We start from the raw sequence: 26,845 nt of genomic DNA on the forward strand, positions 1-26,845 counted from the left end.
TCCCCCTGCCCAGGCCCCAGCAGCCCCTCCTCCACCAGAGCTCTTGCCTGGCTGTCCCCCCAATCCAACCCATTAACCTCCTCAGAGCCAGCCTGATACAATTCCCTGCAAGACCCCAGACTCCGAGCTCCCTGGGTTCCTGGCCAGCTGCTCTCACTCTCCCCCAACCCACCCCACACCCTTAACCACAGTCTACCTGCCTCAGGCTTAGATGCTGATTTCTTCTCATTTCTTCCTCTTCTTCTCAAGATCATTTGACCTACCCAGCCAGAGTCACAGAACCTCAGCCTGCCTCCTCAAGCCCTAGCATCTAGGCCCCCTCTGTCTTTCTATTCCCACCTCCCAAGCTAGATTTTTTTCTTTCTTTTTTTCTTTTTTTTTTTTTAAAGACAGAGTCTCTGTCACTCAGGCTGGAGTGCAGGTGTGTGATCTTAGCTCACTGCAATCTCCACCTCCTGGGTTCAGGCGATTCTTGTGCCTCAGCCTCCTGAGTACCTGGGACTCTAGGCACCCACCATCACGCCTGCCTAATTTTTTTGAATTTTTAGTAGAGACGGGTTTTCCGCCATGTTGGCCAGGCTGGTCTCGAACTCCTGACCTCAAGTGATCTGTCCACCTCAGCCTCCCAGAGTGCTGGGATTACAGGTGTAAGACGCCACACCCCACTTCAAACTAGATTCTTTATAAAAAATGTTTAAGAGACTCGGTCTCGATATGTTATCCAGGCTAGTTTCAAACTCTTGGCCTCAAGTGATCCTCCCACCTCAGCCTCCCAATTAGCTGGGATTACAGGTGCAAGCCACCACACCCAATCTAGCCCAAGCTAGATTCTTAACCCCAAATTCAAACTACCAAACTTCTCTCCAAGTGCTCAGTCTGATGAGACTTACCCCTAAATTCCAATGCAAGTACTTCTTAGCCTGAGCCCTTCCCAGTTCCCAGCCTCTCTTCCACACACCAGAAAGATGAAGGTTCTGATTGTACCTCAAGCCAGTCATGTATCCCAATTTGGGATTCCTGTCCCTCTGATCACCCTAGCTCCTCAGTCCCTCTTCTAGCCTGTTTGGAAACCTGCTTCTCTGACCTGGTTCATCCCTGATGGCTTCTACCTCACAGGAGCTGAGAGAGAAACCACATATCCTCAGGGTTGCTGTGTGCAGGTGTGTAGGCTGTGCACTGCAAAAGGGCAGTTAGCCAAGGAAGCAAGTGTGTGCTGAAACCCAGCCTTGGTCTCTGTTTGCTAAGATGTTTGCTCTGGCACGGGGCTGCGTTTCCCTGAGGGAGCAGTGCCTTTTTCACATTTACCCAAAGTCATGTTTGGGCTGTCTGTGATCAGGAGTGTGTACATGATTCCTCCTTGCAGAACTGCTCTTGTTTCCTGAAGGAACAGGGTCTGGAAGAAGGCTGTTAACCAGCCAGGAGGGCTTCTCCAGGCTTCGTTCCTCAGGCGCCAGACAACTCAGGGTTGGCTGCCGCTCTTCCCCTGGACAAATGAAGAGAAGAGGTGCCACCAGCACCCACTCTTGGCTGCCAGACTGCGTCTCACCTGGAATGCAGGGCTTCAGTTCCTCATCATGAGGGAGAGCGCACACCACCTCCAGCCACCAGGAAGCTCTCTGATGGCGTGGGAAGGCTCCCCTTCTCCCACCCTCTTGGCCCGGAAATCCTTACATTCTGAGACCTCATTCCACTTTTGGGGTCCCAAGTCAAGAAATCTTACAGTAGGTAAAATAATAGAATTTTTTAATAAATTTTTTTTCCCAAACAACTTCTTTTGATCTTCACCACGCAGGGGCCACAGTGGAGAGGAAAGTTCTCTCCAGGTGCCCTAAAAAGTGTCCAGGGTAGACTTAGGAGAAAAGTATTCCTCCAGTGTCAGGAGGTTGAGGGGACTAGGGTAAGCAGGGGTCAGGATCAGCCTGGCCCTGACTGAGGCATCCCCCAAAGGGTCCTGGGTGGGGCTCCCTGGGGGAGCTTCCAAAGGCTCTGCTGGTGGAAGATGCTCTGCAGACAAAAGCCCCTTGGAGTCCGCTGTGCGCCCTTAGGAGCGCGGGTCAGCGGCTGCCTGGGGAGCCCCACCCTAGCCATGGGATGGGGAAGAATTAATGGCCAGAGTTGGGGAGGGCAGGGCTGAGCCACCACACGCGCCCTCTTGGGGCTGCCATAAGTCAGGACAGCCCAGGAGGCAGGCAAGGAGAGGAGGCCTGGTCCCCGGGGAAGGAGAGGAGCTGGGAGGGGAAAGGGAACCAGCAAGGCCAGGGGCGGGGGCGGGACTGGGGCCGGAGCCGCAGCCCCGGGTGGACGGGAAGCGGGGATCGGACACTGGCCTCTTCAATCTCAGCACCGCAGTCAGAGGTGGTGGGGCACCAGGAGCAAGAGGCAAAGCAGAGGGCTGGGGAGCCCGGCCGAGAGCGCAGGGCCTCGGGAGTCCGGGGACGCCTGGCAGGCAGCGCCGGGGCACGTCTGCTCCCCACGCTGGTCCTCACCCCCGTAGCCACCCCAGTAGTCATCCTCGGTGGGCGCGTCCCCGCCCTGGCGCCCCTGCGAGTCTTCGGCGGGCAGATCTCGGTAGAGGGTGGAGGGGTCGGCGGGGGGTGCCCCGGCGTCTGCCACCCCGTACAGGTGGTTGGAGGAGCTGTTGCCGCGGGCGCGGCTGCCCGGCCGCGTGGGTGAGGCGGGAGGACACGCCTGGAAGTCGGCCTCGCGGAGCGCGCGCAGGTCTCGGCCCTGGCGCTCCGGGGGCGTGGCGCAGGTCACGTCGGAGCTGGACACGCGCGCGCGCTGGAACCAGGCCCAGAGCGGCCGCGCGCGGCAGTCGCACGCCCAGGGGTTGGCGTTGAGCCGCAGGAACTCGAGCGAGGGCAGGTCGGCGAGCGCCTCGCCGGGCAGCGAGGCCAGGCTGTTGTTGAACAGGTAGAGGATGGTGAGGCGGCTGAGGCCGCGGAAGGCCGCGCGGTGCACGCCCTGCAGCCGGTTCCCGTGCAGCAGCAGCCGGTCCAGGCTGCCCAGGCCGCGGAACACGTGTTCTGTGAGCAGCCGCAGGCGGTTCCCGTGGAGGAAGAGGTGGCTCAGGTTGGCCAGGTCCGCAAACAGGTCATCCTAGGTGGGGTGGGGTGGGACACGGAAGAATAGAGTGGGCCTAAGGCAGGGTGCGGACCCCGCTGGGGCCTGGGCCGAGGGAGGGAAGGGGGTGCACCGTGGCAGAAGAGAAAGGGTTGACCTTTTGATTCATTGCATCCTGGATTTGAGTTCTGCCTCCTCTAACCTATTTGCTGTGGAAAAAGTGGTATTGGTGAGGTCAGTGGTTTTTAAACTTTTCGGGTGTATTAGGATCCCCTGCGGATCTCTGAGTGGGCGGCAGGGTGGGGGGCAGAGTTTCTGATTCAGGAGGTTTGGGGTGCAGCCTGGGAATCCGCATGTCTACAGGCTCCCCAGGGAAGCCAATGCGGCCATGGCAGGACCACAGTTTGAGCTTCAGAACTTATGGTTTGGTGAAGTATGGAGACTGGGGAGCCAGCCTTTCTGATTTCAAATCTTGGATCTATCATTAACTGATGCCACCTTGGGCAAATCACTCAGGATATCTGTGACTCAGTTTCCTCATCTGTATAATGTGGAGGTTAAATTAAGCAGCATGTATGAAGGTGCTTAGAACACCTTTCCTTGTGGCGTTCCATGAGCTAGCCATTTTTTTTTTTAATTTTTGTTTTTGTTTGTTAGCCATTATTCTTAAGTTGGCCAAGCCAGTCATCTCTCTGTGCCTGTTTCCTCATCTGTAAAATGGGGATGAGTGTACCTACTTCCTGGGTTTGTTCTGAGGATTCCAGAAGATGGTTCACATAAAGATCATATGAGGGCAGTGCTGGACACATGCCCAGCACACAGGGATTCAGTCCAATGATGAAGCCCACAGACTCAGCACTTAGAGCCCTGGTTCAAAATCCAGCTTGCCTTTTCCCTAGCTGTGTTATTTTAGGCAAGTTTTAACCTCATGGAGTCTCAGTTTCCTCAGTATGTGTAACATTCCTTATTATGTATAACTCCCTCAGCAGGCTAAAGGAGGGCTGGATGATAAAATGCTGTTAAGGGTACAGTATCTGGCAGGTGCACAGTCAACCATCAATAAATGGTGGCTACTATGACAATAGAGGCTCAGTTAGAATTGGGTCCTGTCCCTTTTCTTTAAAAGAGGAGCTCCCTGGGGGAACCAAAATCCTGCTACTAGGCTGGGCATTGCGGTGAGGGGCATCAGCTCCACCCCCAGAGGCGGCAGAAGAGGAGAGGAAGGAAGCCGCATTGTATTACTACTCCCCTTAGAGGCGCTGTCCCACCTGCCTGGGGCTAGGGAGTCACCTAATCAGGCCACGTTAGTGTGGAAAGGACCTTGGAACTATGGTTCAGAATTAACGGGGGTGGAGGGGGGTGTGGCCCACGGTGGCAGTGGGGACTCCTGGACTCTGCATTATAACCACCTCACCAGGGTTAGTGAGCTGATGATCAGCTGACTTGGGAGCTAATGCCTTGGCACCCATCAGCCCATCTCACTTTTTTAGAGGAGAGCACCGGGGCTCAAAGAGATAAGGGCTTGCCAGCGAGGGGAGCAGGACTTCAGCTCCCTGACCTCACTGCCTTGAGGTCCTCCCTTCTTGTGCAGGGCATCACTGTGGTCAGCAGGTTCCAGGAGGTCCGGGTCTCAGAACAGGAGCATCCACTCTGCTCAGGCCAGCTCACCCCGGGGGGCCTGTTCCCTGACTGTGGCTCTCCCTCCCTCACTGCCTGGGGAGACACTCCCCTCCCCGTGCCTGCCACCCAGGAGCCTGGTCAGAGGCCTCAGGTTGGGGGAGGGCGCTGACTCCCAGCCCACACCCACAGCCTCCACCTTCCTGTGCTCCTGCCTGTTCTCGCCCCCTCCCATCTGGCTTCCGCCCTCTTCGCTACAGGAACTGAGCCTGCCAAGAGCCCTCCTCTTGGCCACATTGAGATCCGTCCCCCTCAACCTTCTCGGCTGCCTCTGACACCAGCGTTCTCCGCCCCCTGCTGCCACCACCCCAAATCCTGGCTCAGGCCTCCAGCTGGCTCCTTGCACCTCCCTGGCCTCAGACTGGCTCACCATGGCCTGGTGCTCTTTTTCTCTTCCAGGCCCATCCAGGGGGTAGGCTTGGAATCCCTGCCACTCAAACACCTAAATAGGTTTCCTCTTTTTATGGAGTGTCAGCAAGAGTAGGACACACCCAGAGATGTATGGTCAGAGGATCGATAAGGGGCCAGGGGTGGGGGGAGAGGGAGCAGGGGTAATTCACATTTTGGGGACCTCAGGAGGTCAGGAAGAGTAGACCAAAGCTTCAGAGATCCTAGGGAATTCAGGTACCTTTGACCCACAGCCCCAGGTTTTGGCACACAGAATTTCTTCATTCCAACCTCCTCTCCTCTCCTTTTGTTTCTCTGCAAAAAGTCCTGCCCCTCCCTTCTCTGAGCCTCCACTTTGGGGTCCATTGCCCCCTCCCGCTATCCAAGCTGTTGCCAAATCCCGTTGCCACTTCCTTGACTGTAGCTCTCAAATCCGGTCCTTCCTCTCTCCCCTGTTAAAACCATTCTCTGTGCATTAATAAGCTCTTGACTTTCACAGCCCTAGCTCTTCCTCCGCCCCTCCCTATCTCCCCTCCCTCTGGGCTGAGAGCCTCTGCTAAAGTCATCCTTTTCCATTTCGAAAACCACATTTCCCTCGCCTCCCCACTGGCCAGTTCACAGCTCTCTGCATCCATTTGGAATCTTAACGCGGCATCCCTGCCCGCTTCCCTGACAGCATCCTGTTCTTAACCTTGCCTCCCTCCAAACTCCCAGCTCTTGGCTCTGACACTAATCAAATCAGCTGCTGGGCTGTGTGACCTTGGACAACTCCAAGCACCTCTCTGTGCCTGGTCTTTTCATCTGTGAAACAAGGGCCTTGGGATAGGTGATCTTTAAGATCCCATCCGCATCTGATTTTTGTGAATTGGTGAGTTCTGGGATGTGCCTCATTCATTCAACAGAGCTGTACCGAGTGTCTACTCTGTGCCAGGCACCCCCGCTCACAGAGCTCATCAGTCTAGGATGGGTATCATCGTCATCATCGGCGTCAGCAATGTCAAGCAGGTAACTTACTGAGCTCTTACCGTGTGCCAAGCTCTGTGTTACACAGATCCTATATAGTAACTTAATCGTCACAACCCTATGAGGTGGATACTATTATTATCTCCGTTTCAGAGATTAGGAGAGGGAGCCTCAGAGAAGTGAAGTGCCTCGCCTAGGGTCCAACAGCTAATATGCAGTAACGTGGCTCCCAACTCCAGAGACGACTGAACAACTGCACTGTGGAGTCAGACAGACCTGGGCCAATTCTAGGTCACATTCCTTACTAGCTAGGTGACCTCGGACTGTGCTTTTATTTTGCTGGGCTTCAGTTGGTGTCCTCCCTGGTAAATGTTAATGGATAGCTACCATTCATTGGATACTCACTTCGTATGAGACACTGGGCTGAGCTCAGTAGTGTCTCCTTTAATCCTCACAACCCCTGCTCCCCAAGGTACAGGTTATCCCCATTTCACAGATGGGTCAATCGAGGCACAGAGTGGTTAAATAACTTGCACAAAACCATAGAGCAAATTGGAGGTGTGGCTGGGATTTAAACTGAGATCTGATCTGCTTGAGCGTAAAGACTGTTTTTAAACCATTCAGGCCAGCCGTGTACAGTGGCTCATGCCTGTAATCCTAGCAGTTTGGGAGGCCGAGGCGGGTGGATTGCTTGAGTTCAGGAGTTCAAGACCATCCTGGGCAACATGGTGAAACCCCGTCTCTATAAAATTACAAAAATTAGCTGGACATGGATGCACATATCTGTAGTCCCAGCTACTGGTGAGGCTAAGATGAGGGAATTGTTTGACCCCAGGAGGTGAGGCTGCAATGAGCCAAGATTGCGCCACTGTGCTCCAACTGGGTGACATAGTGAGACTCTATCTCAAAAACAAAAACAAAACAAAATAAACAAACAAAAACCATGCAGGCCATGGTAATGATTGAAAGAGAAAACAAATCTCGGCCAGGCACAGTGGCTCACACCTGTAATCCAGCACTTTGGGAGGCCTAGGCAGGCGGATCACCTGAGGTCAGGACTTTGAGACCAGTCGGGCCAACATGGTGAAACCCCGTGTCTATTAAAAATACAAAAAATAGCCAGGCATGGTGGCACATGCCTGTAATCCCAGCTACTTGGGAGGCGGAGGCAGGAGAATCACTTGAACCTGGGAGGCAGAGGTTGCAGTGAGCCGAGATTGTGCCACTGCACTCCAGCCTGAGCAAGAGAGCAAGACTTCATCTCAAAATAATAATAATAATAATAATAATAATAATAATAAAATAGAAAACAAGTATCTTTATCATCTGTCTACACTTGAGTAGGGAATATGCTCTGGGAGAACAGGGCCACTGTTTCTGTTCTCCCCTGAATCCCTAGCACCTGGAACATTGCCTGGCATGTGGTAGGTACTCAGTAAATATCTGTAGATGAATGAACTCACCTGGCACAGTGCCTGGCATACAGCAGACAGTCCCTGAGAACCTCCACCCAACCCCATCTCCGTGTCTACCTTCCGCAATCTGAAAAGCTGTGGTCCTCTGGTGGAGCTTCCTCCAAAGCTCCCCTTTAGGGCAGGCCTGGCTCCATCTTGGGTTACACCTGTACCCTGCAGATCTCACCCCAACCCACATATTTCCTCACCTTCCTGTGGCATCTCCCAGCCCAGCTCCACCAGGCAGTTCACAGGCAGAGGCTGTTTTTTCCATCTCCTCTATAAAAGGCCAGGTGTGAAGTTGCTTCCTTCCCATGATGCCTGGTACCATTCATGCCAGGGGCGTGGAGAACAAACACTTCCTATTTCAGAAGACCTCAGTGTCCACCTGAGGTCCCCTCTGCCCAAGCCTTTGCTGACCTCAGGTCCTGATTGCTGTTCTTGGCCCGAGAGTCAATGGAGGATGGGATCATAATAATAACATTTTTTCAGCACTGAACTATGTTTTTTTTTTTTCTTTGTTTTTGAGATGGAGTCTTGCTCTGTCACCTAGGCTAGAGTACAGTAGCATGATCTCAGCTCACTGGAACCTCTGCCTCCCAGGTTCAAGTGATTCTTCTGCCTTAGCCTCCCTAGTGGCTGGGATTATAGCCACCTGCCACCGCGCCTGGCTAATTTTTGTATTTTTAGTAAAGATGGGGTTTCACCATGTTGGCCAGGCTGGTCTTGAACTCCTGACCTCAAGTGATCCACCCACCTTGGCCTCCCAAAGTGCTGGGATTACAGGCATGAGCCACCATACCAGGCCTGAACTATGGGCTTTCTATACACTAACTCGTTTCCTATTTACAGCCATTCTTGGTGGAAGGTATTATTTTCATTATTCCCAGTTTGTAGATAAAGTAAGTGAGGTTCAGAGAGGGTTAGCAACCTGCCAAAAGTTAAATAAGTCAGAAAATAGCAGACCAGGGATTCAAGCTCAGGACCTCTGACTCCAAATTCCTCCTAAACAACTAATATATATTGATAAGGAGATTTTGAAAGCATTAAATGCATGATCAGTTTGTAGTAGTATTTGATTTCAGTAGTAGCAGTAGTAATTGTTATTATAGTGCCCATATCTTGAGAGTATGGCCTTGTGCTAAATGCCTTACATTTTAATCCTTACAAAACTTCTTAAATAAGGATTATTATTGGCCGGGCATGGTGGCTCACACCTGTAATCCCAGCACTTTGGGAGGCCGAGGCGAGTGGATCACCTGAGGTCAGGAGTTGGAGGCCAGCCTGGCCAACATGGTGAAACCCGTCTCTACTAAAAATACAAAAATTAGCTAGGTGTAGTGACACACGCCTGTAATCTTAGTTACTCAGGAGGCTGAGGCAGGAACATCACTTGAACCTGGGAGGCAGAGGTTGCAGTGAGCCAAGATCGTACCACTGCACTCCAGTCTGGGCGATAGAGTGGCACTTCGTCTCAAAAAAAAAAAAAAAAAAAAAAAAAAAAAGATTATTATTTAGTACTATCCTGATTGCCATTTTAGAGATGAGGAAATGGAGATTGGGAGAAGTTAAGTAATTTGTCTAAAGTTATATAGGAGCCAGGATTTGAACGTAGGCCTTGCTGAGTCCAAAGTGTGTGCTTTCAAACATGAGCCTGCTCATGGTACTCCAGAGTACTGTCCCCTTGTAGCCAGATCACGAGATTCAAGCACCAGCTCTTCCTGGCTATATGGCCTCAGGAACATTCGTTCCATGTCCCTAGTGCCCCTAACTGTCCCTATCACCAGGCTGTTGTGAGGCTGAATGTGATGGTGAGAAGACATGAGCCTCCAGTCACATCGACAATGGTTGAAAGATTTATGATTAGAGGTGACTATATCTCTATAGAGTCTTCAGGGCCCCCAGCCTCAGCTTCTCCATTGTTAACAAGGAGGCAAAAATAATCTCCCAACTGGACTATAGAAATGAGATGAGGTGGCTGAGTGCACTTCATAAACTGTGAGGTGCTAGGCAAATTTAGGAAGAGGACAAAAGGAGGGTGTTGTCTGGGACTCACTCATGACCTCAGTATAATCCTTGAAGTTGACCCACATCTTCAGGATGGAGTCCAAGTTGGGCCACTTCACCGAAACCAATGTTAAATAAGGCTCGTTTCTTTTTTTAAAATAGTATTTTAACAAGCATTTATATAGCACTTACCGTATGCCAAGCACTATTCTAAGTGCTTTACAAATTATTCATGCATTTAATGCTTTCAAAATCCCTAGGAGATGGGTGCTCTTGCTACCCCCATTGTACAGATGAGAAAACTGAGGTCTGAGGAGGTTTAAAAAAAAAAAAGCCACACGCTTGTAAATGGCAGAGTGGATACCTGTAAAGAGCTTGGCACAGGGACTGACCCTGTGTACCCACTAAGTGGTGGCGGCTACTGCTATTACTGTCACTATTTAGGCAACAATAGAGTAACAGAAGACATATTTCTCCAATATACTGTGCATTTTACTTCTTCCCCTCCTCATGGGAATGGTATCTCTGCGAAGGCAGGGGGTTTGGTGTGTTCTGTTCAGTGCTGTATTCTTAGCACCTAGCTCGTAGTGGGCGCTCAGTATATTTGTTAGATTGTTATGGCTATTGTTATTATCATTAGCATCATCAGCACTGACCTGATTTTCCAACCAGCAGATTGGTAACTAGTTAGGCACTAGCCCTGGATGAGGCAGAGGCAGCACCTTCCAGGTTCCAGTAGGGAGAGGGCAGAATTTGGATATCCTCACCCCCTTCCAGCCAGAGGCTCTGTAGCCAAGGGAAGATTTTCTCAGGGTGGCTTGGAGGGTGTGTTATTGCTTCCTGGAGAAATGGAGCGGGAGGATTTGCGTGTCAAACAGTCAGCATAACAACAACAATAAACAATAATTATAACAATAAATAACAATTACTGTTATTCCTTCCATTTTCAGAGCATCCATTCTCCAGCTGCATAACAGAGATTTACCCTTTTCTTTCTTCCCCTGCATTGAGATGACAGGTTTGGACAACGAGAATCTAGAAGGGGTGTGGGCTTCTCCCGTCCCATTACCCAGTGACTTGGAGAGAAGCGCAACTTTCTGTGGGATGCCGGTGGCTGTGGCCCTGCCTTCTCTCTCTACTTCCCTGTGATGTGGGCAGATTTGAGGGTGGGTGAGAAAAACAGCTGCAAAGGCCTTTGGGCAGTGGACCTTGGGGGAAGGCAGAGTACCCTGAAGGCAAACACGTGAGATCAGAGAAAGAGACAGATACACACACGCAGACAGACATGGGGGTGTATGCAGAGTGGGTGTGTGAAGGGAGACAGACAGAAGAGGCAGAAGACAGATGGGGGAGGCAAGTTAGTGAGAGAGGCAGTGATGGATGGAAAGGGATAGACAGACAGACAGGCAGAGGCAGAGAGGTGAAGGTTGTGGAGTTAGAGGGAGAGGGAGAGAGAGAGAGAGAGGAGCAGCAAGGGACCTAAACAGGTAGAGAGATAGAAGGGACAAAGTAAAGCCCCTGGAGAATGTGAAAGAGACAGAAACTTAGAAAACAGACGAGACAGAGAGAAATGGAGATGCTGAGGCAGGAAGGGTGGCCTGGGGAGAGAGGAGGGATGCACACCAGGGTCGGAGAGCAGAGGGGCCCACAGAGAGAGGAAAGCAGAAAGGGGCTGAGGGTGGGCGCAGGGCAGGCTCACCTGTAGGTGGAGCAGGCTGTTCTCCTGGAGGTAGAGGTACTGCAAGCTGACCAGGCCGCGGAAGATGGTGCCGGGCAGGCTGCTGAGCTGGCAGCGGTACAGATGCAGCGACTGCAGCCGCTCCAGGCCCTGGAAGGTGTCGGGCTCCAGCGAGCGCAGGTGCCGGTTGTCACCGAGGTCCAGCTCCTCCAGGGCTTGCAGGTGGCGGAAAGTGCCCGGGTAGATGGTGGAGAGGTTGTTGGAGAAGAGCCACAGGGTGAGCAGGCTGGGCCCGAAGGTGCCTGGCCGCAGCGTGCGGATTAGGTTGTTCTGCAGGAAGAGTCGCTGAGTGCTGGGTGGCAGGGACAGCGGCACAGAGGAGAAGTTGTTGGCCTGGCAGCTCACAGTGGGTGGGGATGAGTAGCAGGTACAGAGCATGGGGCAGCTGGGGGCCGCTGGGGGCAGGGCCAGGAGCATCAGCAGGAGGCAGGCCGAGGCGGGAGCTGTGGGGAGGGGAAGCAAAACTTACAAGGTGGGCTTCCAGGGCAGGAGTGCCAGCCCACCCACTTGGTAAAGGCCTAGATCCGGCTGAATATGGTGGCTCACACCTGTAGTCCCAGCACTTTGGGAGGCTAAGGCAGGAGGATTGCTTGAGGCCAGGAGTTTGAGACTATCCTGGGCAACATAGGGAGACCTCTGTCTTTACAAAAAAAAAAAAAAAAAATTAGCCAGGCACGGTGGCATGTGCCTGTAGTCCCAACTACTTAGGAGGCTGAGGCAGGAGGATCACTTGAGCCCAGGAGTTTGAGGCTGTAGTGAGCAATGATCACACCCTTGTACTCCAGCCTGGGTGACACAACAAGACCCTGTTTCGGGGGAAATAATTAAAAAATAAAAATAAAGGCCTAGAGCTCTGGCGCTCCCATGTCTGGGGGCTCAGGGGACAACGTTGCAGCCTCAAGTGGCCTGGCCATTTCCACTTTCTGAGGCTTCTGGTATATTAAGAAATAATGCCGAAAGGCCATTGTAGAAAGCACTGTGAATTGTTTGAAGAATGATCATCTTTTCATTCCTGTGTTGCATGTTTGACCTTGTCTAGAGACTAATGTCAAAAGACTAACGTCAGGGTTTCTCTGCCTCAGTATTGACAGTTGGGCCGGATAGTTCCTTGTTGTGGAGGCAGCCCTATATAAGGCACTTAGCAGCATCTCTGTCTTCTACCCACTAGATGCCAGCAGCACCCTGCCTCCAGTTGTGACAACCAAAATGTCTCCAGACATTGCCAAATGTCCCCTGTGGGGCAAAGTCACTCTACTGGAGAATGACTGGAAGTAACTTGGGACCCTTTGGAGATCTGAGGCCCGTGTGAAATGGACTCACCCTGGGGTCTGGGTTTGCCAGCCCACTGGTGCCTAGTGCCCTACTTTCCTGTACTTTTCACCCTTGCAGAGTCAGAGCCTCTCTGTGCTGGGAGGGGCCTTAAGGGTCAGGGTCCCTAAGTGAGGCCACCAGCCAGTCCTAGGCACGATGCAGAATTCCTGGGGGGACAGCCTGGGAATCTGCATTTTACACCCCAGGCTCTCCTCATTCGCAGTTACTTAAACACTTTTTTCTTTTTTTCTTTTGGAGACAGGGTCTTGCTCCATCGCCTAAGCTGGAGTGCAGTGGTACGGTTACAGCTTACTGTAATCAACCACTTGGGCTCAAGCGATCCTCCTGCCTCAGCTTCCTGAGTCGCGGGGACCACAGGCCCATGCCACTGCACCCAGCTAATTTTTTAAAAATTTTGGCCGGGCGCGGTGGCTCACGCCTATAATCCCAGCACTTTGGGAGGCCGAGGCGGGTGGATCACGAGGTCAGGACATCGAGACCATCCTGGCTAACACGGTGAAACCCTGTCTCTACTAAAAATACAAAAAAAAAAAAAAAAAAAAAAAAAAAAAGCCAGCATGGTGGCAGACGCCTGTAGTCTCAGCTACTTGGGAGGCTAAGGCAGGAAAATGGTGTGAACCTGGGAGGCGGAGCTTGCAGTGAGTTGAGATTGCACCACTGTACTCTAGCCTGGGCGACAGAGTGAGACTCCATAAAAAAAAAAAAAAAAAAAAAAATTTGTAGGCATGGGGTCTTGCTATGTTGCTCAGGCTGGTCTCAAACTCCTGGCCTCAAACAATCCTCCCACCTTGGCCTCCCAAAGTATTGGGATTTCAGGCATAAGCTACCGCATCTAGCCAAAAAAAAAATTTTTTTTTTCCCAAAGTAACTTTTGAAGGTTGAATATGATCCATCCTTCTTACGATACTGATGGAAAAGCAGGCCCAGAGAGCCTGGGGACTAGAAAGTGGAGTGCAGGTGCCTGTACTCATACTTTAATAGGGTTGCAGGGACTCCCATCATCCCTGGCCTTTACCTTCCTGCCGTCACTATAGCTGATAAAGTTCTAGGCTGGAACTCGCTTGACCTCTACACTTTCTCATGATTTCCAGGTGACTCCTGGGATTTTCTTCTGGCCGTTTTGCCTGGGGAGAAAGGGAGCCTGCACCCCCAAAGCCAGGCAGTCATTCCCTGGGCACACGGTGACTGAACACCTTCTGCTTCAAGCAACATCCTAGGCTTTTGAAGGCAGAGGGGAGGAAGAGCTGTTTCTGCACCCTGAGATCCTGGGGCTCCTTGGGGTCCAGAGACCCTGGGAGAGACTGAGGTGCTGGTGATTTTGAGTGTGGGATCTCCAAGGCTGCGAACTGCACATGCTTAGTGGTTGTTTTGTATGTGATGTGTCACGCTCCTGAGGTTGCCGTGTGTGTGAATGTGTGTATGTGTCTGTGATTTTGGGTAGTGGTGTGAGCCAGGTGCTCACCAAATGCAGTGCTGCTGAGCCAGGTGTGCACGTATGGGACTGACAGGCCCCGAGTGTGGTGCTGGCATCCCAGCTGCCCTGGTGTTCCTCCTCCAGAGCGGGGAGCACACAGGTGCGGGGTGGAAGATCCACACTCCCAGTGTGCTGCTCCCCGCTTTTGGGCCCCACCGTGAGTGTCCCCGGCCCCTCCCGGCGCTGCGTCGGTGCTGCGTCGGTGCGTGCTGGCTGTCCTCCGCGTGTGTGTGAGCGCCGGGCCCCGTGCGTGTGTAGGCTGGGTGTGATGTAATACTCAGTGACACAGCGGCTGCTGTTCCATTCGTTCACACCGCCTCCGCGTTTCTCGGCCCTTCTCACCCCTCCCCCGTGCGGCGTTTCACGATTACTTTCTCCTCCTGAGTTTCTCAGACCCACGTGGGGTGGAGGAGCAGTGTCTCTCACCCCTCATCTGAACCAGGCAGAGGTGGAGTGTGGAAGCACAGTGGGGATGCTGAGTGGGTTTCATGAGGGTTGAGGTTTGGGGCTTAGAACTGGAGATTTCAAAGCTGGAAAGGTCCCCTCGATTCCTCTGGTTCAAGCATCTGTTCTACTGAGGTGATGATTGGAGCTCAGAGAGAGCAAACGACTTACCCAAGGTCACACAGCAAAGTGTTGGCAGGGAAAAGGCTGGAAAAGTCTCTCGATGCCCAGCCAGGGCACTTCCCTTCCTGTCAGAGTCACCCTCTGATCTCTATCTCACTAAGGACTTGACACCAAAAGAAGCCAAATCCTTCTCTGATCCCTTAATCCTACCCCTTATCCACAAGCTCACCAGAGTGTGAGCCCTGATGGCCGCCAGCCCCTGGAGGATTACAGAGTTCTTCCCCAGCCTCCGCACTGATCGCTGCCCCAGGAGGGACAGAGGGAAGGATGTGCAATCTCAGAGGGCCCCAGAGGCATGGCCCATTCCCCTGGCACCAGGGCTCCTTCCGGCTTGAGGGTAAACTCTGCAGGAGCTGGCAAGGGTGCCTACTCCTCTTTCTTTCCCTAGACTCTCCTGCTCCCCACCTGCCCGCATTAGACTGCTTCTCTTCTCTTTCCCCAGGCTCCTTCCTTCCGTCTTGTTCCCATGTCTCCCTCAGCCAGGGTACCTCCCCCAGCCCATGACAGTGGTCCCTGCAGGCCCTCTGAAGAGCGACCCCGTGCTGGGCGCCCCTCCATAACAGCTGCTGCATAACAGTGACTCTGTTGCCATTTCTGGCCCTTGCCACTGCCGTGCAAAGCAGCTGTAACCCAAGGAGCTCATCCATAATTCACGCTGCGGCTCTCACTGGAGGCAAGGAGGAGGGGAGAGTGGGGGGCTCTGGGCTTCACTGCCCCCAGGCCTGCTGGGGCTGGAGTGAGCACTCCAGGGCAGAGGTGGCGGGACTGGGGGGTTGGAGGACCAGAGAGCTGTGCCTTTCCCTCCCTCTCCCGCCCTCGGTCCCTGCCCTGCCCAGTGTGTGCCCTTTTCTTTCTTGCCATGTCCCTTCCCCACCCCCTGTTCTCACACCTCCTCACCACCACTCCTTCCCTCCAGGCCCAGGCCTCCTCTCTCTCCCGAGGACCACAGCTCTGCTCCTGGCCTTCATTTTGTGAATTCCCGGTGGAGACTGGGGCAAGATGCACAGAGTGTCAGAGCTGGAAAGGGGGATACCTCGGTGGCCACCTAGAGCCGACCCCTCATGTCACAGGTAACACCGCTGAGAGCTGGGGAGGGGCAGTGTCAGTTTCTGAGCACCCCAGGCCTCCTGACCAGATCTCTACAGCTTGCCCTCATTGTCTTTCTCAGAAGCCTTCATTTCATCCCTCCACTACTTCATGGACAGAGGAAAGCCCTTTGTAGCAGCCTCCCCCACCCTCTCTGCTCACCCCTCCTCTAAAGTCAGCAGGGGATGGCTAGAGCTGCAGGGGAGAGTACAGCAGGGTAGGAGGAAACCAGGAAGCACCTATTTTGTCCCAGGCACTGCATTTGTACATGTTAACTTCTTTATACATTAAACACCACACACATAACCCCCTAGAGGTCAGTATTGTGGTCCTCAATTTGCAGATGAAGGAAGGGAGCCCCAGAAACATGACACAGTGGCCTCAGGTCATGCAGCTAGTACAGGTGGAACCCAGATTGGAAAAGAGGGGCATCAAGCCCATGTCAGAGAGACTCTCTGACCTTTCTTTAAGAGGTCATCACATCCTCCGCAGAAACCACACCTGAATGTGTGAGACACTGCCCTTGAGGTAAAGACAGGAGAAAAACTGCACACAGGTGCCTAGGGCTGGGCCAGCCACAATGCTGAGTCTGTGTGACCATTTCAGGGTCAAGGCAAGAAAGGGACTCCAGCTCTCTCTGCAAATTTCATCTCCCAGGCTTCCAGTTGCAGTTGCTCTACAGTAGTAATTACATTTGAGAGTCAAGAAGAGATGACCCCTGTCCAGAAGATATGGCCAGAACTGACCAGGGGAGGGAGCCAAGAGAGGCTAGAACATGGTATTGATCCCGGAAGGCTGAAGTATCCAGAGCCAAAAGTATCCGTTCACTGAGGGACCACTGTCCAGGACTCTGGCTATTAAACCTTGGAGTACCAAGGCTCAGAAACAAAGTTCTCAGCCCACAGGCCACTCTTTGGGCTGGAGGCCCCTGTAGAAGAAGGAACTTGAGAAGGAGAAAACTAGACCCAAGGTAGGGGGCAGGATCCAGGCTACCCACCCACAGGGCAGAGTCTCTGGTGGAGAGTGGGATGCTCCCTGGAAAGGCAGCGGAGGCCTCTTGCTCTGAAAGGAGGGGTACAGGGTCCCAGACGAGAAGCAAGGGCTCCACACCCCACAGGCTGCTTCAGGGAGGGGCCAGGGCCTGCGGGCAGATGCTGAGGGGGCAGGGGCTGAGGAGGTGGGAGCTGAGGAGTGGGATGGAGGTGGTGGTGATACCAGTGACGCAGGGGCCTGGGGAGGCACTGACGCGGGTGACGGAGGTTTAGAGCTGCTGCAAACAGCTTCTCACTCTGCCAGAATGTAACACCCCAAAATAAGCAGCCACCGTGGTGGTGGCGGTGGCTGCAGAATCCAACGTCCGGGCCGGATAAATAAATGGCAGCACAGGAGCCAGCCTGGTTGCCCACCCTCAGAGGCTGCCACTCCCCTTCCAAAGTCTTCACCCTCTGTCCCTCACAGCCCCCCCCAAGGCTCTGAGCTCAGAGCACCCCCCATCTGGCCCACCAGCCACTCCCTGAGAGAAGCAATGTGGCAGGCAGGGCTTTGGGAATGGAGGGCTTCCCACGTGGAAGTGGTTACCAGAAGCCTCTTTGTCTCATCCCTGGGCAGCACCCCCCAGCCCCCAGTCCCTCTCTCCCAGCCTTTCTCTTCCTCCTCCTTGTCCCTCCTCTCCAGCCCTTCTCCCACCCATGGTTCCCGGTCCCCAACCCTCTTCCCCGGTTCCTGATGCCCCTTCTCTAGCCACCATCCCCATCCTTCTCTGGTTTCTGATCTTTCCATTCTCCTTTTCCATTCCGGTCCCCAGGGTCCCAGTCCTAATTCTCTTTCCTGCTACCTCCATCCCGGATTCTGGGTCCCCATCCCTAGTCTTCTTCCCACCCCTCCCCTGATCTGGTCTTTCCTCTCCTTCCCTCTTCCTTGGTCTTCACCTGGGTCCCACTTCCCTCCACGCTTTTCCCGTCTAACCTTTATTCCTTCTCCCCCTCCCCCGCTCCATCTCCCTCCTCCTTTCAGCTTCCCTCACCACTTTCTCCATCTTTGACTTCCCCTTCCTATCACTCTCCCCCTGACCCCTCCCCACCCCACCCCCAATCTCTGGCCCACACCCTTATCTGTCACTCAATCAGTAGAACTATCCTCTTTCTAGCGCCCTCCATCTGTCCTACCAAAGAGGGCCACTTGGATTTCCCTCTGCGCCTCCTACCTCCCCAGACAGCCCCCTACCCACACCTCCTGTCTTCCCAGGTGGCCAGAAAGTGCTGAGGCACCGGGCAGGAGGAGTTGCTGAGTCGGCGCTTCCCCAGCCGGCCCGAGTCCTCGGCGTCCCCCGGAGCAGGTGGAGCCGGGACAGTGGAACCTGAGCTTCCCTCCCCCCTCCGGGCCGGGTCCACCTGCCCCCAGCGTCCCACCTCGGTCACGAGCTCCTCGCACGCGCCCGCAGGCTCCTAGCCAAGTGCCCTCCTGCTGAGAGCAGCCCTGGCGGCGGGGGCGCGGCCCCAGCGCTGAGCTTTTCCCCTTCCCCAGGTTACCCCACATCCCCAACTGCCCCACCCTAGATCCCTGAAAGAAGGGACGCCCTGCTTCTCTCCCCAGGATGCCCTCCGCTCTCCCGCCGCCGGGGTTCTTACCTTGCAGCAGGCGCCTGAGCCCGGGCAGCATCTTGTCTCGACGCTCGGGGGAGGGGGCGGCGGGGGGAGGGCGCTCCCACTCGCTCCCTGAGCCCGCCGGATGCACGGCGGGGACCCCGCGGGGCTCCGGGAGGGCCCGGGAGTCCCCGGGCTGCGTGGCCGGGCCGCTGCGCTCTACCCTGCGCCCCCCGGGCTGCGGGCCTCGGGAGGAGCCATCGGCCCCGACGGGACGGGGCGGGGCGCGACGGGGCGGGGAGGGCTGGGGCTGGCCGTCAACGCCCAGCGCCCGCGCCCCGCTAGCTGCACTGTCAGCTCGAGAGTCCGTCAGTCCGTCGGTCCGTGCGCCCAGGCTGCTAGCCGAGGGAGAGTGGGGACAGCGAGGAAGCTCTTCCCAACCACCCCCACTCCTTCCCGCACTCGCTGGCTCCTCCCTCGCTTGCTGACTTGCCGACTTAACCCTTTCTTGACCACTAGGAGGCGGGAGCGGCTTTCTAACCCCCCTCCACCCCACCCCCCTCCCCCCGCTTAAGGGACCCGAAGGACTGTGTTCGATCGTCCTCGCGGCGCCACGCTTCTAGAGAAATCCCTTATTGGGGGAATGCGGTAGTTTAGGGGAACCCCGTGGACTTGTCCTGTTCCCCCCTCCCAAATTTCCAGGAGAAGATGAGCTTCTGGGTCACCCCCTCCCCCGCCCCCAGCCGCGTCCCTCGCGCCAGTGCCCCGGCCTCCAGCGTTTCTGTCCCCTGGGACAGCTCCAAGATTCCACTTTTCCTTCCATTCCCAGACCTCAAGCCCAGTATGCGACTATAAGAATAGCATATGCAAGAGTTTGTGCGTGCAAGATCGAGTGCATATGAGCGTGCACGTGCGCGCAAGGATGCTTGTGCAGGTGTGACTCAGGATGCTTGCACGTTACCCTTTGTACGGGCTTGGGGAAGCGGGGGGCACGTGAGTGTGCACACGGGTGAACGGCTGCGAGTCCGCCAGCGTGCATGTCTAGGCTGGTGGGAAACGTGAGGCTGTGAGAGGTTTTGCGCTTGCGATCTTGGGGATTGGTGGAGAAGAAATATGTGCCCGGTGTGTGTATGCCCCTTAGCGCATTTACGAGCGGGTGCGAGTTGGGCACGTGTGCGAGTGTGTGCGTTTTTTTGTGTATGTGTGATGCGTCCGGGAGGGGAGATCTTATCCCCCGCGGGGGTGCAGGAGAGGACCCAAAGCTGGGGAGAAGACTGTTGGTTTCGTGCGAACTTCCTCTACCCCCTTTTAAAGAGGGGCGGATTATGGTCTCACTGGAGCCCCTCTGGCCCTTCATGGCGGTATCAGCCGACCCATCACCTATGCACTTCCCTACAAAGGCTCCCAGGTCTTGACTCGGTCCAGCTCGTCCGCGGAGCCGCCCCGGCGTGGGATACGCTCGGGGCCCTCGGGGGAGCCGCTTCGGGTACGGTGGCCAGGCAGCGCCGGCGGGGTTGGGGCTGCTGGAGCCGCGGGTGCGGCCGTGCCGGACCCCTGAGCCCCCTGCGCTGCCGTTCCCGCCAGCACAGAAGCCCCTCGCCCCGCCGCCCGCGCCGCGGCTCCTCCTTTCCTATCCGTGCCAGCGTCCAACGCAGTGCCTGGCATACAGTCGGCGCTTGATAAATGTTGGTCTTATTCTTCCCATTCATTCTCTGCTCCTTCCACGGTTTCTCGTTCTTCTTGCGTTTTCATTCGATTTCTCTGGTTTTCTCCCCCGACTCTTATTCCTATTTCGTGGTCTCCGTCTCTGTTCCCTCCCTGCCTCTCTCTCTCGGGCCTTTCCTCTCTCTACTCCTCAGTTTCCCTGCCCGGTCTTCTTTCTCACTGTCTCTCCGTGTCTTCGTCTCTCTCCTCCTCCCCCTCGGGGCTCCCTGCATCTCTGTCTTTCGTCTCTGTGTGTCTCGGTGTCTCTGCCTCCCTCTCTCTCTCCCTCTCCCCCAGTTTCATTCGCAAGTTCCCGGCCCGCGGGCACCTCGGCTCTCGGGCGCCCCCTGCTGGTCCCATTTTTGGACCTTCGGGGCTCCCAGCTCCTCTCTGTGCCCCTAAATTTCCTCTCCCGCCCCTCTCGTTTTCAGATCAGGTAGAAACAGAAGGGAACATCTCTGGGGTTCCCGTCTCCCCTCACCCCGGGCTCCCCCTATCTCCGGGAGGCAGGACCCACCCCGACTAGGGCCCGCGCCTGGGGGGAGGGCCTGGAGGCGGCGGCGGGGAGGGAGTGTTGGGGGTAGCAGGGTGGGGTTTGGCGTCCTTCCCCGGAATGAGCCGCGGCACAATCTGTCGCTGGGTTTGTTTGCCGAGCTGCCTCCGGAGCGCAGTGGGGCTGGCTCCCGGGGAGCGAAATATCACAAGATGCGGAGACAGACGCTGAGGGGCGGGTGGGCGGCGGGCTGACTCAGGTGTGCTGTCATCGGTTCCCGGGGCCCGCGCTCTTCGGAGAGGGGTGGGAGGGGACCCCGGGCCCCCAGCGCAGGCGGAACCCCGAAGCTGGGAGGGGAGTTCCCCCTCCCGGGACGAGCTGCGAGGAAAGGGAAGCCCCGTCCAGGAATCCCTGGCTCCAGGCAGTCGCAGCCCCTCTGCTCATCCCCGCCCCTTATACAGGTGTCACGGTTTCCCATAATTATCTGCTGACTCATCCCCTCCACACCCAACTAGACTACCAGCTTTTTGCGGGCAGGGAACTCGTGTCATCCATTGTTGTGTTTCCAGCAGGTGCCCACTGAAGACTTTTGGATGGTTGGCTGGTCTCGTTTTACAGTAGGTGCCACAAAGCATTTGGTCTTCTCTGTAGAGAACTCTGACCCCTCTTTCCTCCCGCCATCCACATTTGCTGTCCTCGCTCCACCCAGCTCCAGTTAGGGTTGGGGGGAGGGGGGAGAATTGGAAACCTGAGTCTGGAGATCAGAGTTCTCCAGGTGACCCTAGACAATGTACTCCCCTTCCTTGTGCCTCAGTTTCCTCATCTGTACGGCGAGGCTACCCGGTCATCGCGAGGCTGCATTAAGTCTCCAGGCACTCCACGTATGAGAAAGTGCTTGGTAAAATGAGCTCTGTGTGTGTGGAGGGGTGGTAGGTAGGTGATGTCGTTACTATTTTGGCAGTAATTCTTTGGTGGCGATTGTTGTCCCAGTAGAATCAGACACACCATGCCTGAACATGAGTTGGGCTTCTGCAGTTAGACGTTTTGAGATCCAAGGAGTAAGCTGATGGCAAGGTGTAATCGAGGACTCAGCCTCTGGCTGGATTCTGGGCTGGAGGCTTGGCCGGGCTTTGGGGTGCTGGGTCTTCAGGCTTCGGCCGCAGTGCTGGCCCGCCCTCTGGTGGCTCTAGGTGGATCTGCAGCCCCACGGGAAGCCAAGATCTCTGGAGATGGGCTCAGCGACGGATTTTCCCTAGAAAGGAGGAGGACACCCCCCGCCCCGCCCACCCCATTGTCTGGAGAACAGCGGGCTTTGGAAAGGAGACCAGGTAGAAGGAGGAGTATATTGGCACAGACTGGATGAGTCTGGACTTCCGAGTTCCCACTTACTAACAGCGCAGCTACTGTCAATGTGCCACCCAAGATCCCACTTCCCTCTGGGCATACCCGCCCAGTGAGTCCACAGAACCTCCCTGGCTCTTCCCTTCACCGCTTTGGCACCTTCACTGTGTAGAACGCTTGGCGGTTAGTGTGCGAGGTGCGGTGGCTCAGTGGTCGAGAGCACAGGCTTTGATGGGTTTGTGCCCTGGCTCTGCGGCTCTCTAGCTAGAGCGGGGACCTTGGGCAAGTCGCTTCCTTTTTCAAACCCCAGTTTTCCCATTCAGAAGATGGGAGGGGCCGGGCATGGTGGGTCGTCTTGGTAATCCCAGCAATTTGGGAGGCTGAGGCGGGAGGACTGCTTAAGACTAGGAGTTCAAGACTAGCCCTGTCAACTTAGCGAGACCCCTGCCTCAAAATTAACCAGTCAATCAATAAAAGAAATTGGGGGGTGTTGACGCTAGTTCCGAGCTCAAGTTTGAGACCATCCCTGGTGACTTAGCAGGACCTTGTCTCAAAATAAATAAATGAATAGATAGATAGATAAATAAATAAATAAATAAGGTGGGAGGAAGGAGGGCCATACTGCTTCCCAGCTCATAGGGTTGTTTGAGGAGTAAAAGAAACAAAGCATGAAAGAACATAACAGAGTAGCTGACCCTGTGTTTGATAAATGCTGATAATATTATTTTTACTTTTAGCCTAATGACAATCTGGAGAAATAGGCATTGCAGTCTAGAGGCAGAAAGAAAAATGATGACCTGCAGTCATTTCTTTTTTTGAGATAGTGTGTCACTCTGTCTTACTCTGTCACCCAGGCTGGGGTGCAGTGGCATGATCCCGGCTCACTGCAACCTCCACCTCCCAGGCTCAAGCAATCTTCCCACCTCAGCCTCCCAAGTAGCAGATACCACCACGCCTGGCTAATTTTTGTAGAGATGGGGGTCTCACTATGTTTCCCAGGCTGGTCTTGAACTCCTGGAATCAAGCAATCTGCCTGCCTTGGCCTCCCAAAGTGCTGGGATTGCAGGTGTGAACCGCTGCACCCGGCACCTGTGGTCTCATAAGGAGTGAGTGGCAGAGCCAGGTCTGGGGGTCATTTTTTAGATATGACTTCCTACCCACGTGAACTACCCCTCAGATGACCTTCACAGCTCCACCCTACCTGGCACTTGCCAGGGATGCCCACTGTGGTAAAAAGAATCCTGGCCCAAATTAGAAGTCCTGAGTTCCAGCGTGGACTCTGCCTCCGGACAGCTGAGTAACTGGGACAGACCTCTCCTCTCTGGGCTTCAGGGTCCCATCATTGAAGGGAATATCTTGGACTCTTGGACTCTATATTCTTGAGAGTCCTGCAAAGCTGCATCTTAGTATCATCTGGGTGTCTCCATGACTGCCAAACTAGAAGTTACCAAAAATGGAGCCTCTCAGTTAGATCCCACGCTGCCTCCACTTTCCCAGCTCTGGGCACGGGGGAGAATCAGATTTTCTAGGGATTCCTCCAGACCCCACCCTGGGCTCCTCAGCTCTCCCACTGGTCACCAGACCTGCTCCTGAGCCAGTCAGTGGCCCCACGTGCTGCCTACTGTGCTGGGAGGTGGAGGGACGGAGGTGCGCTTGTCACCCACACCCTTCCACAGTGAGTTCCACGCCCTGTTCTGCCTGGCCCAAGGGGAACAGGGCTCCTTTCTAGGCCCTTTCTAAAACAGGGAAGAAAACCTAGATTAGCATAAAGGGCAAGGTTGTCAGAACATGTTTTTCTCTTTCCTTGTCTCGTTTTTAGGGTCCCTGTCCATGTATTTATTTATTTATGTATTTATTTATTTCGAGATGGAGTCTTTCTCTGTCACCCAGTCTGGAATGCAGTGGCAAGACCTTGGCTCACTGCAAGCTCTGCCTCCCAGGTTCAAGCAATTCTCCTGCCTCAGCCTCCCGAGTAGCTGGGACTACAGGCGCACGCCACCACGCCCAGCTAATTTTTTGTATTTTTAGTAGAGACGGGTTTTTACCATGTTGGCCAGGCCGGTCTCAAACTCCTGACCTTGTGATCCACCCTCCTCGGCCTCCCAAAGTGCTGGGGTTACAAGTGTGAGCCACCATGCCCAGCCTATTATTTATAATATAATGGGTATATATTAAGCCCTTGCTTCATGTCATGAACTTATGTGTGCTGGCTGATGTAGAGTAACTCTATGGGGGAAAGTCTATTAATATCCCCTTCTTACAGATGGAGAAACAGGCTCAGAGAGGTGGTGCTGCTCTTAGATCTGGGCAAAAAGAGTCCTTTCCTGAGCCCTGTGCTTTAGAGGGCTCTGCTCTGGCCCTCCTCTAGCCAGTTTCCCTGAATGGGGCAAGAAGTCCCTAAGGCCAAGGGATGTGCCTCCCAGAGGCTGCATCTCTCTTCTAGACCACACTTAGGGTATCCTGGACCCTGGAATCTCAAAAAGCCCAAGCTGACTTCCTGGGCCTTTGTGGGCTTCTTCTCTGAACTACCTTTCTGCCAGTGCATGAACCCATGGCCAAAGGGTAGCCAAGGGGCAGATGTTTGGAGAGGGTGTGGCTGGGCCTTAGACATATGAGTGGGATATTCACATGTATGGATATGAGGCTCTTTGTTGCCTGAGATGGAGCTGTGGTTGGGAAGTGGAGGGGAGCTGGGTGTATTTATTTATTTTTTTTTGAGATGGAGTTTCGCTCTTGCTCTTGCTGCCCAGACTGGAGTGTGATTGCACGATCTTGGCTCACTGCAACCTCCACCTCCCAGGTTCAAGCAATTCTCCTGCCTCAGCCTCCCAAGTAGCTGGGATTGCAGGCATGCACCACCATGCCTGGCTACTTTTGTATTTTTAGTAGAAACGGGGTTTCACCATGTTGGTCAGGCTGGTCTCGAACTTCTATCCTCAAGTGATCCACCCATCTCAGCCTCCCAAAGTGCTGGGATTACAGGCATGAGCCACTGGGCCTGGCTGCTGGCTGTATTTCTATGTAGAACTTCAAGGAGTTGGGTCATTCTAAATTTGAATCTAGATTTCGAAGGTCAGGTTCCTTTCAAAATGCAAGAGTGATGCTTGCAGTTGGGAGGCTAGGGATGCCTTGTGGACAGGGGTTGCCCGGCTTGTACTAGTGGGGTAGTGATTCCCAAGCTGTGGTACCAGTGCCTCCCTTTGCGCTCCAGCCCTGTCCTTGCAAGTGTTAGGGGCAGCTGGGTGGAGAGGTCACATAACTTCATCAAAGGTTACATGACTTAAAAGCTGCAAAGCCAGGCTATGAACTCAGGTCTGCGTAAATCTTTTCTTCTTTAATGAAGCTCCACACCAGTCTTAACCAGAAGTCAGAATTTTGGCTCCCTGGAGTTCTCTGGTTAGAAAGTTGAGTCCCATTGTTTCTCGGAGTTACCTTCCAGTGAAGAGAGCCTCCCTATCCCACTTGACTCTGAACTTGCTGAGTTCAGGGTCCGTGTTTTCTTTGGCTTTGTTTATTTCGTGCACCTGGCACAGCCCTGACTCAGAGTAGGTGCTCAGCAAATGTTGCTGACCTATCAGAAACATAGTCTGCTGCGGGAGGCGCTCATCAAATAATCGTGGTGTGAGGTGCTATAGGTCACATCTGTGTTCAGCGGAGCCGGTAAAGTCTAGGATGGAGGTGGAGTTGGGGAAGCATTGGGAAGCCCTGCCCAGTGTGGCCGTGAGATTAGTTGCCTGGGACTCTCTCTCTTTTTTTTTTTTGAGACGGAGTCTCACTCTGTCGCCCAGGCTGGAGTGCAGTGGCGCGATCTCGGCTTACTGCAAGCTCTGCCTCCTGTAGTTGCCTCGGACTCTCTTAATCCGAGAACCCTCTATCATGGGGCAGAGACTGATTATTCCCTGTTGCCTTTTGCACCAACTGTCCAACCCTCCCCCATTTCCTTATAGGCACCAGTTGGGGATGGCATCCCTTCATTAGGTGTCCCCAAGTGGGCAACACTTTTCTCATTTCTACAGTAAGTAAACAGGACAGATCAATTCCTTTCCCCTTAAATTCTGGGGGTTGAAGCCACTAGATTTGCAAGAGAGAGTGAGTACATGTATGTAGGGTATTGTAGGAGGTGGGGCAAATGGAAGTGCCGCAAGCTCTAATATGGGGGACATGGAGCCTCCTGCTACTGGTAGTGGGGGACTCAGGCCATTGCTCCAGTTTAGGCCCCCACTGTAGGATCAAACACAGTAGGCCACTGACACGTGTCTCTGCCTCTCAGCCCATTTTCTCCAATTAATTTAAAGTTAATCTGTCCAGGGTATAGTTTTGATCATGCATCACCCTGCTCAGAAGCCGCAATGGCCAAATCTGGCTGGAAGTGATTAATATCTATCGACTCCAAAGTGCTCGCTCACTTTTATAGGACAAGCCTCAAGACTTCAACAGATAAACAGGTGAAGGATGTGAATGACTACTTCACCCAAGAGGATATGCAGCGAGTAAACAAATACTTGGAAAATAGTTCAACCTGTTAGTGATCAAAGAGATGGAAATGAAAGCCGTGTGAGGATAGCATTTCATACTTATTAAATTAGCAGAATTTTATAAACACCATCACCCAGCACTGGCAAGGTTGGATGACGTCTGTGTTCCTACATCTCTGGAAGCAGTGTGCAAAACTCTGAAAAACAGTCTAGTAAAATATAACAAGAACCTTGAAAATATTATTACTTTTTGACTGACTAATCTCACTGCTGGGATTTGATCTTAAGAATATAATGCAATAGACAAAAAAAGCTCCAGGCATGACCCTGGCATTATCCTCCATTTCCCCAGACAGTGAAATGGTTAAGAAAACCATGGTTAATATAGTCAATGCAATATTATGCAGCCGCAAAATGATAATTATGAAGAATATGCAGAAAC

General features: G+C 53.9%; 1 protein-coding gene across 1 annotated transcript; it reads right to left on the minus strand.

Moving 5' to 3' along the window:
* Positions 1 to 1,728: 1,728 nt before the first annotated feature.
* On the minus strand, positions 1,729 to 18,804 carry RTN4RL2 (reticulon 4 receptor like 2). The gene is made up of 3 exons (XM_015114160.3): positions 18,436 to 18,804; positions 11,251 to 11,732; positions 1,729 to 3,099 (listed from the first exon to the last, which is right to left on the minus strand). Exons 1-3 carry the CDS (start codon positions 18,464 to 18,466, stop codon positions 2,350 to 2,352), a joined length of 1,263 nt encoding a protein of 420 aa, XP_014969646.1. The 5' UTR covers positions 18,467 to 18,804; the 3' UTR covers positions 1,729 to 2,349.
* Positions 18,805 to 26,845: the final 8,041 nt, after the last annotated feature.

The sequence above is a fragment of the Macaca mulatta genome, chromosome 14, assembly GCF_049350105.2.
Source record: "Macaca mulatta isolate MMU2019108-1 chromosome 14, T2T-MMU8v2.0, whole genome shotgun sequence".
Lineage (NCBI taxonomy): Eukaryota > Metazoa > Chordata > Mammalia > Primates > Cercopithecidae > Macaca > Macaca mulatta.